The 17,500-nt window shown below is 40.7% G+C and overlaps 2 protein-coding genes across 2 annotated transcripts in view; both read right to left on the bottom strand.

The window, feature by feature from the left end:
- The window catches only part of LOC135088882 (uncharacterized), a 135,216-nt gene that overhangs the window by 32,758 nt on the left and 84,958 nt on the right, over positions 1-17,500 (bottom strand). The window contains exon 4 of the mRNA XM_063983944.1: positions 1,244-1,366. Within this exon, the coding sequence (XP_063840014.1) occupies positions 1,244-1,366 (123 nt within the window). The remainder of the gene's footprint in view (positions 1-1,243; positions 1,367-17,500) is intronic.
- LOC135088911 (DNA ligase 1-like) lies at positions 3,606-7,618 on the bottom strand (the record flags this gene model as incomplete). The annotated part of the gene is given in 5 exon segments (XM_063983971.1): positions 3,606-3,984; positions 4,513-4,583; positions 5,406-5,437; positions 5,748-6,033; positions 7,259-7,618. Coding segments are annotated over 5 exon segments (834 nt in total), but the record flags the coding sequence as incomplete, so codon positions are not given.

Raw genomic sequence — 17,500 nt, 5'->3', positions numbered from 1 at the left:
TATACTACTACTACTACTACTGCTACTGTTACCACTACTTCTACTACTAGGTGTTGCTATCACTACTACTTTTACTACTACAATTTCTACATCCACCACCTACCACCACCACCACCACCATCACCACCACCGCCACCACTACTACTACTACTACTACTACTACTACTACGACTACTAGCTCATTAACCGGCTTCCTTACCAAACTTACTAACCTAACTTCCTTTTCTAATCCTAACCTAACCTAACCTAGTCCAGGGCAGCATAGCCAAACCTAGTCCAACCTAACCTAACGCAAGTGTAGCTGAGGTGGCAAAAGGCAGCAAGAGATCCAAGAGATCGACTCGCGTATTCCTGTCAACAAAAAAGAGGAAAAGAAAAAAATTATCTTGTGGAGGAGGAGGGAAAAAGAGAGAAAGAGTATGAAAACAGGGCGGATGTGTGCGTTTACGAGCTGGCCTCCCTCTCTCTCTCTCTCTCTCTCTCTCTCTCTCTCTCTCTCTCTCTCTCTCTCTCTCTCTCTCTCTCTCTCTCTCTCTCTCTCTCTCTCTCTCTCTCTCTCTCTCTCTCTCTCTCTGTGTGTGTGTGTGTGTGTGTGTGTGTGTGTGTGTGTGTGTGTGTGTGTGTTTGTTTTTGTGTGTGTGTGCGTGTGTGTGTGTGTGTGTGTGTGTGTGTGTGTGTGTGTGTGTGTGTGTTGGAGGGCAAGGGCGGAATGTGAGGCAGTGAACGTGTGAGAGACAAAAGAGAAAGGATGATTGGCGCCGACAAGAGAGGGTATGAGGGTGACAGCAGAGTGGCAGGGAGGGAAAGTGGTTGCCTGCTCTGATGGAAATAACGGGAAAGGCGTGGCAGGGTGTGTAAAACTGACGCTAAGGTGCACAGGTTCCGCTCACGAGACACAAAATGGTTCTTGGACCTGTGGTATACACGCTGGGGCTTAGAGAGAGAGAGAGAGAGAGAGAGAGAGAGAGAGAGAGAGAGAGAGAGAGAGAGAGAGAGAGAGAGAGAGAGAGAAACTTCACAATCGCTTAAGGGATGGGGAGGAAAGTAAGGGTGTAAAAAAAAAAAAAGGAAGTACAAAATGCATGACTGGATAGAAAGAGGAAGGCTAAGATAATATATGAAATGAGAGAGAGAGAGAGAAAGAGAGAGAGAGAGAGGAGAGAGAGAGAGAGAGAGAGAGAGAGAGAGAGAGAGAGAGAGAGAGAGAGAGAGAGAGAGAGAGAACCACTATAAGCGCACTCACCTAGCTCCGGCCCGCAGAGAGTGGGAATAACCTTGAGGATGGCGGAACAGTTGGAGTCTTCCTCACAAAGCTGCTTGGCCAGAAGACAGTTCAAGGTCTGGTGCTCTGGCTGGTGCGATCCGCCTGCAGAAAGAGAAAACTGGGTTACTTGGGGCGTGAAAGTATCTTAAAAGGTAGTTTTGTGAAAGGAGACCAGCTGCTGTAGAGAAGACTAGGTTACTTGGGCAGAAATGTGTTTAAAGTAAATTTTAAAGGGGGTGGGAAGACTCATGTGTTTATCTGCCCCTCCGCAAAAAAAAAAAAAAAAATAAAAATTACGTTGTTTTGTTAAAGGAGACGAGCTGCTGTAGGGAAGGCTGGGTTACTTAAGCAGAAGTGTGTTTAAAAATAAGTTTTAAAAGGAGGTGAAAGGATTTTAGTATTAAGAAACCACGTAAAAAGTTTCTAAAAAGTTATTTTCTTAAAGGGTACGAAGTGCTGTAAGAGAGACTGGGTCACTTGGGCAGGTGTGTGTGTTTAAAATAATTTTCCTAAAAGAGGTGAGAAAACTCTTGAGTACCTGGGTGCCTAAAAAGTATCTGAAAATGTAGTTTCTTAAAGGAGAAGACCTGCTGCAGTGGAGACTGGGTTGCTTGGGTGTCAAAAATGTCTTTGAAGTAATTTTCCTAAAGGTGGTGGAAAGACTCTCAGGTATTAAGGATCTTCCCCACATAAAAACAAAATATCTGAAAAGTATTTTTTTTTAAAGGTGACGACGCGTAGTGAAGACTGGGTTACTTGGGACGCCAGTAATGATTGAAAAGTTTATTTCTTAAGGAAGACGATAATACCTTTAGGCACTTAGTCAACAAAAAGTATGCATCTCTTAAAAGTAATTTTTAAAAGGAAGCCGTCTGCTGAAGAGAATGATTATCTTAACACATTGTCGGCTATGACCATTCCCCCAAAGTTTAAGAAAATTGTTTTTTGTGGGTTTAGAACATAATTTCGAAAAACACCTTTGGCGTCAGATGTAGCGACTGAGTAGTTAATCTTTTAGTACCTGTGGTTTTATTTTTCTTACTAAAATTGCCTCTGATCACTTGAATAAAGTAACGAGTGTCATACTGTCATATTATTTAAATGAAGTAGCAGATGCCATACTGTCATACAATAAGGTAACAAGTGTCATACTAACATACTAGTTAAATAAAATAACAGGTGCCATACTATCATCAACAGTATAAGGGACTAGAAGTAGTTAACTGAAAGGGACGACTTTTTGTCTCATAACAGTTTTTCAGTATAGTTAGTGTTTACTTATATACGTATGTAATTATCAAGTAAAATTGGTATCTGTAAGTGTATGAAAAGTGTTCCCTCTATGATATGGAAGGCAGCATAACTCAGTCTCCCGTTCTGCCGCAATACGTGAAGCGCATTGTAACAGGCAACTAGAACAGGCAGAGTGAGGGGACTGAGAACCCATCCTCTGAATGTATGGGCCCACAATGATGCAAGGCGTGTCTGGACTACTTACTTTAAGGAAGGGATCTCAGCCTGATGTGTTCCCTGCCTTAGATTACTCGGTGTCCTCCCTTAAATTGTCAACTCGCTTCTCCCTCACAGATGTTGCGCCACTTGAAGCTTCCTTACAAAAACTTAAATGCAACGAGAAACTCAATATCTGGAGTTTGATTCGCTTACGGATAAAACTTAACGAATTCCTGTCACGACCTTAGCATCTCTCGGGAGTCTTGCAGGATCTCATAAAAGTGAATCCTTCGCACTTAAGAGGAGCGCGCCAATAGATATAAAGTAAAGAAAAAGTAGGTAAGGAGACGCTGGCAAATTGGTCTTTACTGAAAATTTTAAAGCAAAGTGGTTTGAAAATGAAGATATCTAATCTTATTTACGTCATTTTTGGTGTGTATCAGTGTGTGTGTGTGTGTGTGTGTGTGTGTGTGTGTGTGTGTGTGTGTGTGTGTGTGTGTGTGTTTATGTGTGGTTACAGAGAGAGAGAGAGAGAGAGAGAGAGAGAGAGAGAGAGAGAGAGAGAGAGAGAGAGAGAGAGAGAGAGAGAGAGAGAGAGAGAGTTGGAGAGATGGAGGAGAAAGACGGAGGGGTTGAGGGACAGAGAAGATAGGGGAAAAGTAGGATGTAGGAAGGGGGAAAGTAGGAAACAAGTGAAGGGGAAGAGAGAAAAGGAAAGATGAAAAAATAAATGAGGTAGGGAAGGAGTGAGTGAGGGAAGAAGGCACAGAAGGGGGAGAGAGAGAGAGAGAGAGAGAGAGAGAGAGAGAGAGAGAGAGAGAGAGAGAGGGGGAGAGAGGAAGGGAGGGAGGGAGGGAGGAAAGGACGTGTGCTGGAGTTTAATAGGCAAAGGGAAGTCTTCTCTTGAGTTAAAAAGATAAATGGAGCGATCAACTTTCCTTCTGTTCATCTTCCTTGTGAGTTGCAGTACACCCTCCTGCTTTAGCTCACTACCTTTAGTTCTTGTTCCCTTCCATCTCTGGTTCTCCTACTCTATTCTGTTACCGCGCCCAAATACTTTAGTAGTAGTAGTAGTAGTAGTAGTAGTAGTAGTAGTAGTGTGGCTCAATGAATACTGCCGTTATAGGCCCAAAAATTCACTTAGTATTTGTGTTCTTTATCGGTGTTTCTTTTCTTTCTTTTTTTATTCTTTTCGTCTTCTTTTTCTTTGCTGTTGTTGTTGTTGTTGTTGTTGTTGTTGGTGTTGTTGTTGTTGTTGTTGTTCCTCTCTTTTTTCTTTCTTTTTCTTCTCGTTCTTATTCTTGTTGTTGTTGTTCTTGCTCTTGTTTTCCTTCTTCTGGGATTAATACAATTTTCTTCACCTGGTTTTCTTTTTCTCTCTTCTCTTGTCCCATTTCTCTTTTCTCTTCCCCTTCTTACGAACTTTTACTCTTTCGCTTATTTCCTCTTTCTCTTCCGCTTTTTATTCTCCTCTCTCTCTCTCTCTCTCTCTCTCTCTCTCTCTCTCTCTCTCTCTCTCTCTCTCTCTCTCTCTCTCTCTCTCTCTCTCTCTCTCTCTCTCTCTCTCTCCTTTTCATCTCTTCACGGTCTTCACATTTCCTTCACCTCATTTCCTTTCCCTCGATTTTTTCCTCCCTTTCTCTCGCTTATCTCTCCTTCATCCTCTTTCTTGCATTCTCTTGAAGTATATCTCTCTCTTCGTATTATCACCTTTCTTTTGCTCCTGTCATCTACTCTTTTGTTTCTCTTCTCCTCCTCCTTTCTTGTTCTTATTGTTCTTGTTGTTCTACTCCTACTTTTGTTGTTGTTGTTGTTGTTGTTGTTGCTGCTGCTCCTCCTCCTCCTTCTCCTCCTCCTCCTCCTCCTCCTCCTCCTCCTCCTCCTCCTCCTCCTCCTCCTCCTCCTCCTCCTCCTCCTCCTCCTCCTCCTCCTCCTCCTCCTCCTCCTAAGAGGAGACCTAATTGAAGTGTTCAAAATTTCCAAAGGATATAGTAACATTGATGCAAATAAATATTTTACCATTGATCATTCTAACCTAACAAAAAATAATGGATTCAAGATTATACCCAAACGTTTTAAATCCCACGAGGCAAAACATTTTTTGTTTAATCGTATAGTAAATATATGGAATAAACTTCCTGCAGAAATTGTGAACAGCAATACTATTGAATCATTCAAAAATAAAATAGACAAATATTTAAAAGCAAATCCCCAACAAGCTCTCTTCTTGTCCGAATAATTACTAATTTCACTAATAAACTCTTATTCTACAGACACCAGTTTTAATATAACTTGTATTAACTTTCAGATAGGCGTATAGAGTTCACCGTAGGGTGAATAGTAGAACTTCCTTTCATCCTTTCCTATGAAAATTTCCATGTCAGTTTTTCCATACTGCATGGTACTTTTCCCAACTATTTCCATGCCAGCACAAGCTGGAGGGAGTGGTGGGTGGGGAGGAGCCTTCTGCTATGCTGTCCTGTCTCTCTTCCCTGTAGCTAGTTAGAAGTAGTTACCAAACAGCCTTGCAAGGACCAAAAGGTCTGTTGCTGTTTGGCTTTCCTTTGTATTCCTTTGTATTCCTTTGTATTCCTCCTCCTCCTCCTCCTCCTCCTTCTACTACTACTACTACTACTACTACTACTACTACTACTACTACTACTACTACTACTACTACTACTAGTACTACCTTTTTCTTGCTTTTTTCCTTCTCTCTTTTTTCTTCTTTCTTTTTTCTTCATCTTTTTCTTTCTTTTCTCTTTTTCTTCTTTTTTTCCTTCTCCCTCTTCTTCTTTTCTTTTCACCTTCTTCCTCTTCTCTTTTTTTTTTCTTCTTCCTCTCTTTCTTTTTCTTCTTTTCTCTTTCTTTTCTCTTTTTCTTTTTTACTTCTTCTCCTTCTTCTCTTTCTTTTTCTTCTTCATCTTTTCCCCTTCTTGTTCTTGTTCTTGTTCTTGTTCTTGTTCTTGTTCTTGTTCTTCTTCTTCTCCTCCTCTCTTTCTTCTCTCTTTTTTCTTCTTTTTTCCTTCTTCACCTTTTTCTTTCTTCTTCTTCTTCTTCTTCTTCTTCTTCTTCTTCTTCTTCTTCTTCTTCTTCTTCTTCTTCTTCTTCTTCTTCTTTCTTTTTCTTTTCTTCTTCTTCTTTCTTTTTCTTTTCTTCTTGTTCTTCTTGTTCTTGTTCTTCTTGTTCTTCTTCTTCTGTTTCTTGTTCTTCTTCTTCTTCTTCTTCTTCTTCTTCTTCTTCTTCTTCTTCTTCTTCTTCTTCTTCTTCTTCTTCTTCTTCTTCTTCTTCTTCTTCTTCTTCTTCTTCTTCTTCTTCTTCTCTTTCTTTTTTCTTCTTTATCTTTTCTCTTTCTTCTTTTTTCTTTCTTTTTTTCTTTCTTCTTCTTCTTCTTCTTCTTCTTCTTCTTCTTCTTCTTCTTCTTCTTCTTCTTCTTCTTCTTCTTCTTCTTCTTTTTCTTCTTCTTCTTCTTCTTCTTCTCTTTCTTATCTCTTTTATTCTTCTTTTTCTTCTTTGTCCTTTTCTTTCTTCTTCTTCTTCTTCTTCTTCTTCTTCTTCTTCTTCTTCTTCTTCTTCTTCTTCTTCTTCTTCTTCTTCTTCTTCTTCTTCTTCTTCTTCTTCTTCTCTTCTTCATCTTTTTCTTTTATTTTGTCTTTTCTTCTTTTCTTTTTCTCCTTCTATCTCTTTTCATCTTTTTTCTCTTCTTCTTCTTCTCTTTCTTCCTTCTCATCTTTCTTTGTTTTTCTTCTCTTTTCTTCATCCTTTTCTTTCTTTTTGTCTTTTTGTTCTTATTCTTGTTCTTGTTCTCATTATTCTTGCTTTTCTTCTTCTTCTTCTTCTTCTTCTTCTTCTTCTTCTTCTTCTTCTTCTTCTTCTTCTTCTTCATTTTTCTTCTTCCTTCTTCTTTTTCTCCATCACCACCACTAGCACCACCAGCACCACCACCACCTCCTCCTCCTCCTCTCCCCTCTCTTGGTATTCTCACGAATTTTTCTGCTCCAAATCTTCGTTTACATGTTTGCTTTCCCTCTCCGCAGCTCCACCAGTCACCATTTTGCTTCCCCGCTCGTTTGTTTCCGTCCCTCCAATCACGATGCAAATGCCTCCTCCCTGTTTATGCATTGCTCTTATTTTCTTTTCTTTTTTTCATTGGTGGCGAATTTATGGCTGCAAGTTCTGGAATATTAGGTGTAACCACATTTGCCGCATTGATTTTGATGGGTGCAGTGTTTGCTTTGCTTTTCCTGATGCCTAGGTATGTATTTTTTCTTTTGTTTTCTTTTTAAATGGGTGACCTTGAGGGTAGTTTTCTGTTCTTTCAATTTTTTTTTTTTTTTATTTTCATCTCTGAGGGATTTGTAGTGATGATAGTGATTTTTTTTCCCTGTCTTTTATTATTTTTTTTACGTACGTCAGGTTAGGTTATGTTTAGTTTGATTAAGTTCGTATTGCGTTATTATTTGCTTTTTTTTTTACAGTGATTTTTTTTAAGGTTAGCGATTTTTCTTGTTTCTCTTGTTGTTGTTGTTCTTTTCTCTTTCTTACCTATTGTTTAGATTTTTTTCTTCTTTTTTTTTTCTTCTTTTTTTTCTTCTTCTTCTTCTTCTTCTTCTTCTTCTTCTTCTTCTTCTTCTTCTTCTTCTTCTTCTTCTTCTTCTTCTTCTTCTTCTTCTTCTTCTTCTTCTTCTTCTTCTTCTTCTTCTTCTTCTTCTTCTTCTTCTTCTTCTTCTTCTTCTTCTTCTTCTTCTTCTTCTTCTTCTTCTTCTTCTTCTTCTTCTTCTTCTTCTTCTTATTCTTCTTCTTCTTCTTCTTCTTCTTCTTCTTCTTCTTCTTCTTCTTCTTCTTCTTCTTCTTCTTCTTCTTCTTCTTCTTCTTCTTCTTCTTCTTCTTCTTCTTATTATTATTATTATTATTATTTTATTTACCACATTTTATTTGTAACAGTTATGATAATACTTTTTGGTATTGATTTCTACGTTTTATCTCACTTATTTATTAATGCATTTATTTTATTTATTAGTTAATTTATTTTTTTCTGATTGGTGGTCATTTTGATGGCAGGAAATCCCATTACTTTCATTTTCACAAATTTTTTTATCTGTTATGGATGTACGTGATAGCAATTTTTTTTTTCTGATAACCTCTAATTTTAACTGCGCTCGTTTATTTTATTTTAGGTATGTAGTTTCTTACTTCTTATTTACTTGGTTATGATTTTTGTCTGTAGCAAATTCATACTCTTTAGTCTTCAGCTGCTTTTGTCTCTGTGATAGTCGTATTGTTTCCTACTTTTCTTTGATAATCGCTGCTCGCTCATACACATCTTACGTTTCGCATTTCATATTATTCTTGTTCATGTTCTTTGTTTCCCTTTATTCTTTTTTTACTATATATTCCTTTGTGTATTGTTTTCATGATTACCTTTTGTGCGTTGTGTTACTCTTATTTATATTTTCGTCTTTCTGTTGGTGTGGTATCCTCATACGTGTTAAACTGCTACTTTTTTTATTCTTTTATTTAGCAATTTTGTTCTTTTTATTTTGTTTTCTGGATTATTACTTGTATATTGATCTTGCATGTTAGCTGTCCGGCTCGGCGCGGCCCACCAGCTACTTTATCCACAAGCTTATATTTCCGGAACCACGTGGCCGATCGTAACAAAAACTCAAATAATTTCTTCAGTTTCATATGGTATAGGTTCCATTGCTTCTGCTGTTGTAGCTGATGCGCAGTTTGTATAAAGGGAAAGGCTGTTTCACATTATTATGGATTCTCAGTACACTACCAATTTTGTTGAAACTTGGTATGTGCCACGTGCCCTTCGTGTGAATATAAGTGAACATGTCATATCTGACATGTTCATGAGTTGCGTCTCAACGCAACTCATGAACTAATAAACCATTGAAGCTGGAATTTAGTAAGTAATATGGGTTAGCAATGTTTACTTGCGAAATTCAGATTCCTTCAGATCATACATAAGATCATAAGATAAGAAAAATAAAAATAAATGAAAAGATGGGTTCAGTTTATTGTAATTTGAATCCTCTATATTTTGTCTCAGCGAGGTGGAGACGTGCCATTAAACGCAGAATGAAATGGTCTATGAAATGATGTAGAGAACAGAGCTTCGTCTCACGCAGAGTTTTGAGTTATGGGGAGTTTAAGTTCAACGTTATGCTGGATGTCTTCAAACTTTCCGGTCCTTCACTGACCATCCTGGTGAATTAACCTTTAACTTTGCTATCCTCCACGACCTAGAGCAATTGTTTTTTTTTTTTTTTTAATGTAGGAAGGACCCTGGCCAAGGGCAACAAAAATCCAATAAAAAAATATGCCCACTGAAATGCCAGTCCCATAAAAGGGTCAGAGCAGTGGTCAAAAATTGATGAATAAGTGTCTTGAAACCTCCCTCTTGAAGGAATTCAAGTTATAGGAAGGTGGAAATACAGAAGCAGGCAGGGAGTTCCAGAGTTTATCGGAGAAAGGGATGAATGATTGAGAATACTGGTTAACTCTTGCGTTAGAGAGGTGGACAGAATAGGGGTGAGAGAAAGAAGAAAGTCTTGTGCAGCGAGGCCGCGGAAGGAGGGGAGGCATGCAGTTAGCAAGATCAGAAGAGCAGTTAGCATGAAAATAGCGGTAGAAGACAACTAGATATGCAGCATTTGTGGCGGTGAGAGAGAGGCTGAAGACAGTCAGTTAGAGGAGAGGAGTTGATGAGACGAAAAGCTTTTGATTCCACCCTGTCTAGAAGAGCACCCTACATGTATTCCTGACCATCTTGGAGATACACCCAACTTTTTTTTACCTTTTCCTAACCTCTAATCCTTCTGCTTATCTTCTCCGTTGGGCTACTCCGATCACAATCTCATATCTGTATCTTGTCCTATCGCTCCATTCCCTCCTCAGGATCCCTCTAAGCGAAGGTGCCTCTGGCGTTTCAACTCTGCTGGTTGTCTGCTGGTTGGGGGGACTTAAGGAGGTATTTTGCTGATTTTCCTTGGAATGATTACTGCTTCCGTGTCAGAGACCCGTCTTTGTGTGACGAGCTCATAACAGAGGTGATAGTGTCTGGCATGGAGGCGTACATTCCTCACTCTTTTTCTTGACCTAAACCTTCCAAACCTTAGTTTAACACAGCCTGTTCTCGTGGTATACATGATAGAGAGGTGGCCTACAAAAGGTACTTGAGCCTTCCATCACCAGAATCTCATGCACTTTATATTTTTGCCTGGAACCATGCCAAGTCTGTTCTCCAACTAGCTAAAAATTCTTTTTATTAAGAAAAAGAGTCAAAATCTTTCAAGATCTAACTCTCCTTGTAACTTCTGGCATCTAGCCAAAAACATCTCTTAATAACTTTGTTTCTTCTTCTTTCCCTCCTTTATTTCAACCAGAGGGCACCACTGCTATCACATCTGTTTCTGAAGCAGAACTCTTCGCTCAAATATTTGCTAAAAACTCTATCTTGGATGATTCAGGGCTTGTTCTTCCTTCTTCACCCTCTGACTACTTCATGGTACCTATTAAATTTTTCGCAATGATGTTTTCCATGCCCTCGCTGGCCTAAACCTTCGGAAGGCTTATGGACCTGATGGGGTCCCTCCTATTGTTCTCCGAAACTGCGCCTCTGTGCTTGTACCTTGCCAAGTCAAACTTTTTCAACTGTCTGTCAACATCTACCTTTCCTTCTTGCTGGAAATTTGCCTATATTCAGCCTGTTCCTAAAAAGGGTGACCGTTCTAATCCCTCAAACTATCGTCCTATTGCTTTAATTTCCTGCCTATCTAAGGTTTTTGAATCTATCCTCAACAGGAAGATTCTTAAACATCTATCACTTTACAACCTTCTATCTTATTGCCAGTATGGGTTCCGTCAAGGCCGCTCTACTGGTGATCTCGGTTTTCTTACTGAGTTTCGGTCATCCTCTTTTAGAGATTTTGGTGAAACTTTTTCTGTTGCCTTAGATATATCAAAAACTTTTGACAGAGTCTGGCACAAAGATTTGATTTCCAAACTGCCCTCATACGGCCTCTATCCTTTTCTCTGTAACTTCATCTCAAGTTTCCTTTCTGACTATTCTGTTGCTGCTGTGGTAGATGGTCATTGTTCTTCTCTTAAATCTATTAACAGTGGTGTTCCTCAGGGTTCTGTCCTGTCACTCACTCTCTTCCTATTATTCATCAATGATCTTCAGAATGAGACTTCTTGTTCTATCCACTCCTACGCTGATGATACCACCATGCACTTTTCACGTCTTCTCGTCGATGTCCAACCAGTCCAACAATTCACGCAGGGAAGCCACAGTATTGTTCAATGTCTTAAAAACTCAATTCCTCCATCTATCAACTCGACACAACCTTCCAGACAGCTATCTCCTCTTCTTCAATGACACTCAGCTGTCCCCCTCTTTTACACTGAACACCCTTGGTCTGTCCTTTAATAATAATCTAAACTGGAGACCTCACATCTCGTCTCTAGCTAAAACAACTTTTATGAAGTTAGGTCTTCTGATACGTCTCCGCCAGTTTTTCTCACCCTTCCAGCTGCTAACTCGGTACAGGGGCCTTATCCGTCCATGTATGGAGTATGCTTCACATTTCTGGGAGTTCCACTCATATCGCTCTTCTAGTCAGGGTGGAATCAAAAGCTTTTCGTCTCATCAACTCCTCTCCTCTAACTCAGTGGTTCTCAAACTTTTTCATGAGCGACCCTATTTGGAACATTTCATTCCTTCGCGACCCAGAGTAAAGTAAAGAGAAAGAAAATGTACAATGATATATACACTTTATTTTGGAAAAAAATAAATAAATAATGTGTACAGCTTGTGTACGGCAGTCAGACACACCATTACGTGGGGGCCCATGAGGAGGGAGGTGGGGGGAAGATGAACATACATAACAAAAGTAATTTGTGGTTAAAGAAGAATAATTCAATTAAGTAACTGAAATACACTGAAACACTGAAAGCATGATAATGTTCCTGTGTCCCTGCGACCCATCAAAATTGATCTCGCGACCCAACTTTGGGTCGCGACCCATAGTTTGAGAACCACTGCTCTAACTGACTGCCTTCAGCCTCTTTCACATCGACGAAATGTTGGATCTCTTGCTATCCTTTGCCGCTATTTTCATGCTAACTGCTCTTCTGATTTTGCTAACTGTATGCCTCCCTTCCTTCCCGCGGCCTCGCTGCACAAGACTTTGTTCTTTCTCTCACTCCTATTCTGTCCACCTCTCTAATGCAAGAGTTAACCAGTATTCTCAATCATTCATCCCTTTCTCTGGTAAACTCTGGAACTCCGTGGCTGCTTCTGTATTTCCATCTTCCTATGACTTGAATTCTTTTAAAAGGGAGGTTTCAAGACACTTATCTTTCAAATTTTGACTGCCGCTGTGGACCCTATTCGGGAACCTGCATTTCAGTGGGCCTTTTTTTTTTATTTTTTTTATTGGATTTTTGTTGCCCTTGGCCGGTGTTCTTCCTACATAAAAAAAAAGTTTTTAAGAAATTCGCATTTTCTATTTTGCATTTTTTTCAAAGTGAAACCACAAAAAGCATCCTGTGACCAATTGTAAATTTGTTACAAATGATTCAGTAAAGATGCAATCAGTATTCAGGGATTTTTTGCTTCTTAAAGTGACCTTAGTGAAACCGGACAAGTGCCATTAGACTCGGCATTAAATATGCTATCGATTTGAAAAAAATTGAGCATTAGTGAATTGAAGTTATTAGTTGTCTGACAAGGCACCTAAATGCTTTTGGTGGGTGTTCCGTACAGGATGTGTAGTGACGCTCGTTCATTACCTAACAAGGTGTTTTGCTGGTTCAGTAATGTTTCATTGCCTCTCTACCATCAGTGATCCTGACTCATTCCTCTTTCACTTCCGTCATTCACTTACACAGCATCATTGATCCATCCACCTGTCTTCTCTTTTGGTTTGACTTGCTTTTGCATCTATTCAGTCACATACCACTTCATGTTCCTCCTCACCGATCCTAGTAACTATTCGGAGCTTCCATCTACTGATACGGTCATCCATACATCCACCTTTTTTCTTTTCTCCCTTAAGCTTTAAATTTCTACTTACTTGACACATTCACATGAATAAAAAGAGACTGTTACTAGTTTTCAGAATTCGTTAACTTATACCCTTTATAATTTATCCACTTTACTTTCTGCGGGACACTTACTTTTTTTTTTCTTTTTTCCATTCCTGCTTAGATATTTTTTTTTTAGTCTTTCAGCCATATTTCGTCAATCGACATTTTTCACACAGAATCTAATCCTTTCCTTTTGCCTTAAACTTAATTTTTTCCCCCAGCATTTTCAAAACATTTCCGACACCCTGTGCCCATTCGCGCCTACGCCATCCATCCACAATGTCACACAGCATCCACCTTCCCTTCTGCAGCAGTCACGTACTGAACGCTGTGCGCCTTTCCGCCAGTCACTTCCCGTCCTCTCCTCTTTTCTTCACCAATTTCGTGGCGCCTCGTTTTAGCGGGCGTGAGGGAGCACCAGCCTGACGAAGGAGCAATCGGGAGATGTTGTCGCCGTCAGTATGTATCCTTCGTGTTGCCTTGTCGCGGGTGTGGCATACTGATGGGTGGCTCACGAGTGGCGGTGTGGCGTGGTGTGAAGGTGGTGATGGTGGTGATGGGGGTGGTGATGATGGAGAGAGGATGAAAGAGAGCAAGGTGATGGAGGAGAGAGTGGATGGTCTTCGTGAGCAGGAGGAGGAGGAGGAGAATGTGGAGGACGAGGAGGAGAAAAGGTGATAAAAAGTCGACTATAATGCGGAGTATGAGAAGGAGGAGGAGGAGGAGTATGAGAAGGAGGAGGAGGAGGTGGAGGAAGAGGAGGAGGAGGAGGAGGAGGAGGAGGAGGAGAGTGATGAAGGCAAAGAATGATATTAACGAGATCGTGTAGGAAGAGAAATAGAAGGAAGAGGAGGTGGTGGTGGTGGTGGTGGTGGAGAAGGAGGAGCAGGAGGAGGAGGAGGAGGAGGAGGAGGAGGAGAAGGAGAAGGAGGAGGAAGAGGAGGAGGAGGAGGAGCAAGAGGAATAACGTAAAATCTTTGAAAGCTCATGTCAAAAAATAGTCAAGATGCATAAAAGAATAATTTCGACAAATGATAGTGTTTATAGTGATGTTTTTTTTTTGAAAATATAAAGTTGTTTGCACTTAATTGTCTCCTCGGCGCAGTTGGTGGTTATTAAGATTCAGATAAAACGAGGGAACTGTAGGCAGATTAAACAAACTTTTATTCTTCTTTTCTTTTAAAAGTTTCCTCAGTGTTTCCCAAAAGCCTTTTTCCTTCTTGTGATTTCGTAATTGTTCCGCTTCTCACCCTCTTTCCTCTCCTCACTCTAGTTCTGTTTCATTTTCCTTTCCGTTTTCATTCCCCTTCCTCCCGTTTTCTCTTTGTTTTCTGTTTCATTTCCACGCCTCTTCCTATCTGCCCCTTCATGTCGTCCTGTCATTTCTCCTATTTTTCTTTTCCCTTCCTTCCGGCTTCCCTTGTTTCTGTATTTTTTATTCAAAATTCTTTCCGTCTTCCTGTCTTCTGTCATTTCTACTCTATTTCTCTTCTCCCTCCTCTTTTTCCCCTTTCCTGCTCGTATTTCTGCGCTAACACCATAATATCAGAACTCTCAGATTGCTGCAGCTTTGTCCCTTACTCTTCCCTTAGAACATTCCTAAATCATTTGCTGTGAAACATTTGGTAAGATCACAATGAACCCTTCGAAGACACGCTTAAAAAATCTAGCCTTATTTTCCCTTTATATGTGTCTCGGGTCAGGTAAGATACTTGTACTCGTAAGTTTCGTAATGGGGGTATGTGGTACTGTAGTAAACGCAACGAACATTTTTTAAAGATTTATCGAAAACGAACGCATGAGAGATAACGGAATGGAAGTTTATTGTGAATCTATGTACGAAAATATAATAATTTTCTTCTTTCTTTTTTCTTCTTCCTTCCTTTTTCTTTTTTCTCTTTTTTTCTTTATTTTCTTTATTTTTTTCTCTTTCTTTTTTTCTGAAAATTTTTCTTTTTTTTTCTTTCTTTTCCTCCTCCTCCTCCTCCTCCTCCTCCTCCTCCTCCTCCTCCTCGTTCTTCTTCTTCTTCTTCTTTTTTTTCTTCTTCTTTTTCTTCTTTTTCTTCTTCCTCCTCCTCCTCCTCCTCCTCCTCCTCCTCCTCCTCCTCCTCCTCCTCTTCTTCTTCTTCTTCTTCTTCTTCTTCTTCTTCTTTTCTTCCTTCCCCTTTCCCCTTTCCTAAGCACGCATCATAGGTCGGCACCACTTACTAGTTACCTCCGCTTATTCCTGTCCTTTGCCCTTTTCTCCTGTTGCTAAGATCATCCTGGGCCTCTATGTGCAGGAGAGTTAGTTAATATATCCCATTAGTTTCTCTGTGCAGCAAGTTTTGAGGATAGATTAGCGTAAGTGAGTCAGATGGTCTTTGTGTTCCGTAACTATGTAACTCTAGTAACTTTTTCTTACTTAATCTTGCCTCCTGCACTTTACTCTCTCTACACTATCTTGCTCCACTCCTTCACCCTTTCCCTTCCTCTTCCTCTTCTCCCTCTCTTTCCATTTCCGTATTCCCTTGACTTACATTTACTTCTTTCATTTCTTTTCCACCTTCTTTCCTTTCCATTCCTTCTTTCTCAACTTTTCCTCTGCCATCCTCTCTCCCTATCTCTTCTCTTATCCCTCTTCTTTTAATTGTTTTTGTATTCTCATGAGGTATAACTATTTTTCACTTTTCCTCTTTCTTTCCTTTTCATTCCTTCTACCTCAACTTTTCCTCTGCCATCCTCTTACACTTTTCCACTTTCTCTTTCTTCCATTTTCTAATTCCCCTGGATCACCTCTCCTCCTTTCACTCCTTTCCTTCCTTCCTTCGCTTTTAAGTCCTTCCTTAACTGCCTCCACTTCCTCTCCCTCTTCCTTCCTGGTGTGGTCATGGCGAAGGAATTCTTATCTCACTCTGAAAGCAGCTATTTATCCTACTCTCCCTGCCTGCGTATGGTCGGTTTGGCGCTCTCCCTTAGGATCTGAATGGCATCATCAAGCCTATCATGCCGCTTCCTCCCGCTCCCTGTGGCACGCCTCTTCCTCCGCCTCCGCCTCCTTCTCTCTCACCTTGAACCTTCCTTCCCGTCTCGCGTTGCTTGCCCGTTAGAGGTCGATGAGTTGTGGTTTTCGTTTTCTTTCTACGTTTTCTTTCCAAGAGGAGTGACTTGGGTAGATGTTCCATGCCTTCTGTGTGTGTGTGTGTGTGTGTGTGTGTGTGTGTGTGTGTTTCTTCCTAGTAATGTCGATGTTGATGGAGTGTGAGCATTTATGTGTCACTATTTTTGTTTGGTGTGTGTTGACTTGTTTTCGTTTCTCTGTGTATGACTTTCTCTCTCTCTCTCTCTCTCTCTCTCTCTCTCTCTCTCTCTCTCTCTCTCTCTCTCTCTCTCTCTCTCTCTCTCTCTCTCTCTCTCGTAGCTTCCCCTTAGTCAATCAAGCATAATTCGTCTTCATCCGCTCTACCTTGCAACACCTCTGAATTTACCTCTCTCTCTCTCTCTCTCTCTCTCTCTCTCTCTCTCTCTCTCTCTCTCTCTCTCTCTCTCTCTCTCTCTCTCTCTCTCTCTCTCTCTCTCTCTCTCTCACTACTCTCCACTCTACTAATTTTCCTCCTTCCTCCCCGAGCTACCTCAATTCGTCTCCTCCCCGTATTAATTATAGAGGGCGCTGCCACCTTCTTGCGTCCCCCGCGGCTCTCGGCCTCTCTTTGCCCTCACACGTGGAGCTGATTGGCAGGATCCTCAAGAGACAGGAGAATGCCACTTCCTCTTCTCTCGGCTCATTGTAACCTGACGCCTGGAAGAGCTATGGAGACGAGAGAGAGAGAGAGAGAGAGAGAGAGAGAGAGAGAGAGAGAGAGAGAGAGAGAGAGAGAGAGAGAGAGAGAATTTCATAGTACAGGGTAAGAGGTGTTTACAATAGCCTTTTTTTTTTACCGAGAAATGAAAGTAAAAGGAGAGAAAGGAAAGTTACGTGAACAAGTGGTGGGTTGTCACGTGTGAACATAGCGAGATGAGTAAGCAGAAAGGTGTACCAAAGAAGTGTAGCGGATGAATAAGTGAAGGAATGTGAATGGAAGGCCAAGGGAGGGAGGGAGAGTGAATAGAGGGGAGAGAAATTGGTTCTACGAGTATTCTTGATGCAAAGATGGTATGAAAAAAAAAAAAATTTAGACAGACATAGGTGATGAAAGAGGAGGACAGTCACCAAGCCAGCCATTCAGGCAGTCGACCACCAAATCCTCCAGTCAGTCAGTCACTTACTTTATTAGTCAGCCAACCAGGCACTCCAGTCAGTAAATCAATCAGTAAATCAGCCTTCCAGTTATCCATTCAGTCAACCAGTAACTCGGTAAATCAATGAGTCAGTCAGTCAGCCAGCCAAGGGAGCCATTCATTGCCAGTCGTTGAGTCTGTCTGTCAATCAATTATCCATTCATTCCTTCATCCATCCATCAGTCCATCCATCCATCCATCCATCCATCCAGCCAGCCAGCCAGCAAGCTAACCATCCAGTCATCCATCCAGCCAACCCAGTCGGTCATCCAGCCAGAACCTCTCTCACTTACGTACATACACACGTACAGACAAACATGATCACTCAGTCTCACGCCCTTTCGATCAAACGCAACACTTCATAAGAGCCTCCGTGGAGCCAAGGCCGCGGAGCCCACACACGCCTCATTCAGGTGAGCGAACCCC

Source organism: Scylla paramamosain, chromosome 32 (genome assembly GCF_035594125.1).
Source record: "Scylla paramamosain isolate STU-SP2022 chromosome 32, ASM3559412v1, whole genome shotgun sequence".
In the NCBI taxonomy this organism is placed as follows: Eukaryota; Metazoa; Arthropoda; class Malacostraca; order Decapoda; family Portunidae; genus Scylla; species Scylla paramamosain.
This window is presented reverse-complemented; position numbering and strand designations above follow the sequence as displayed.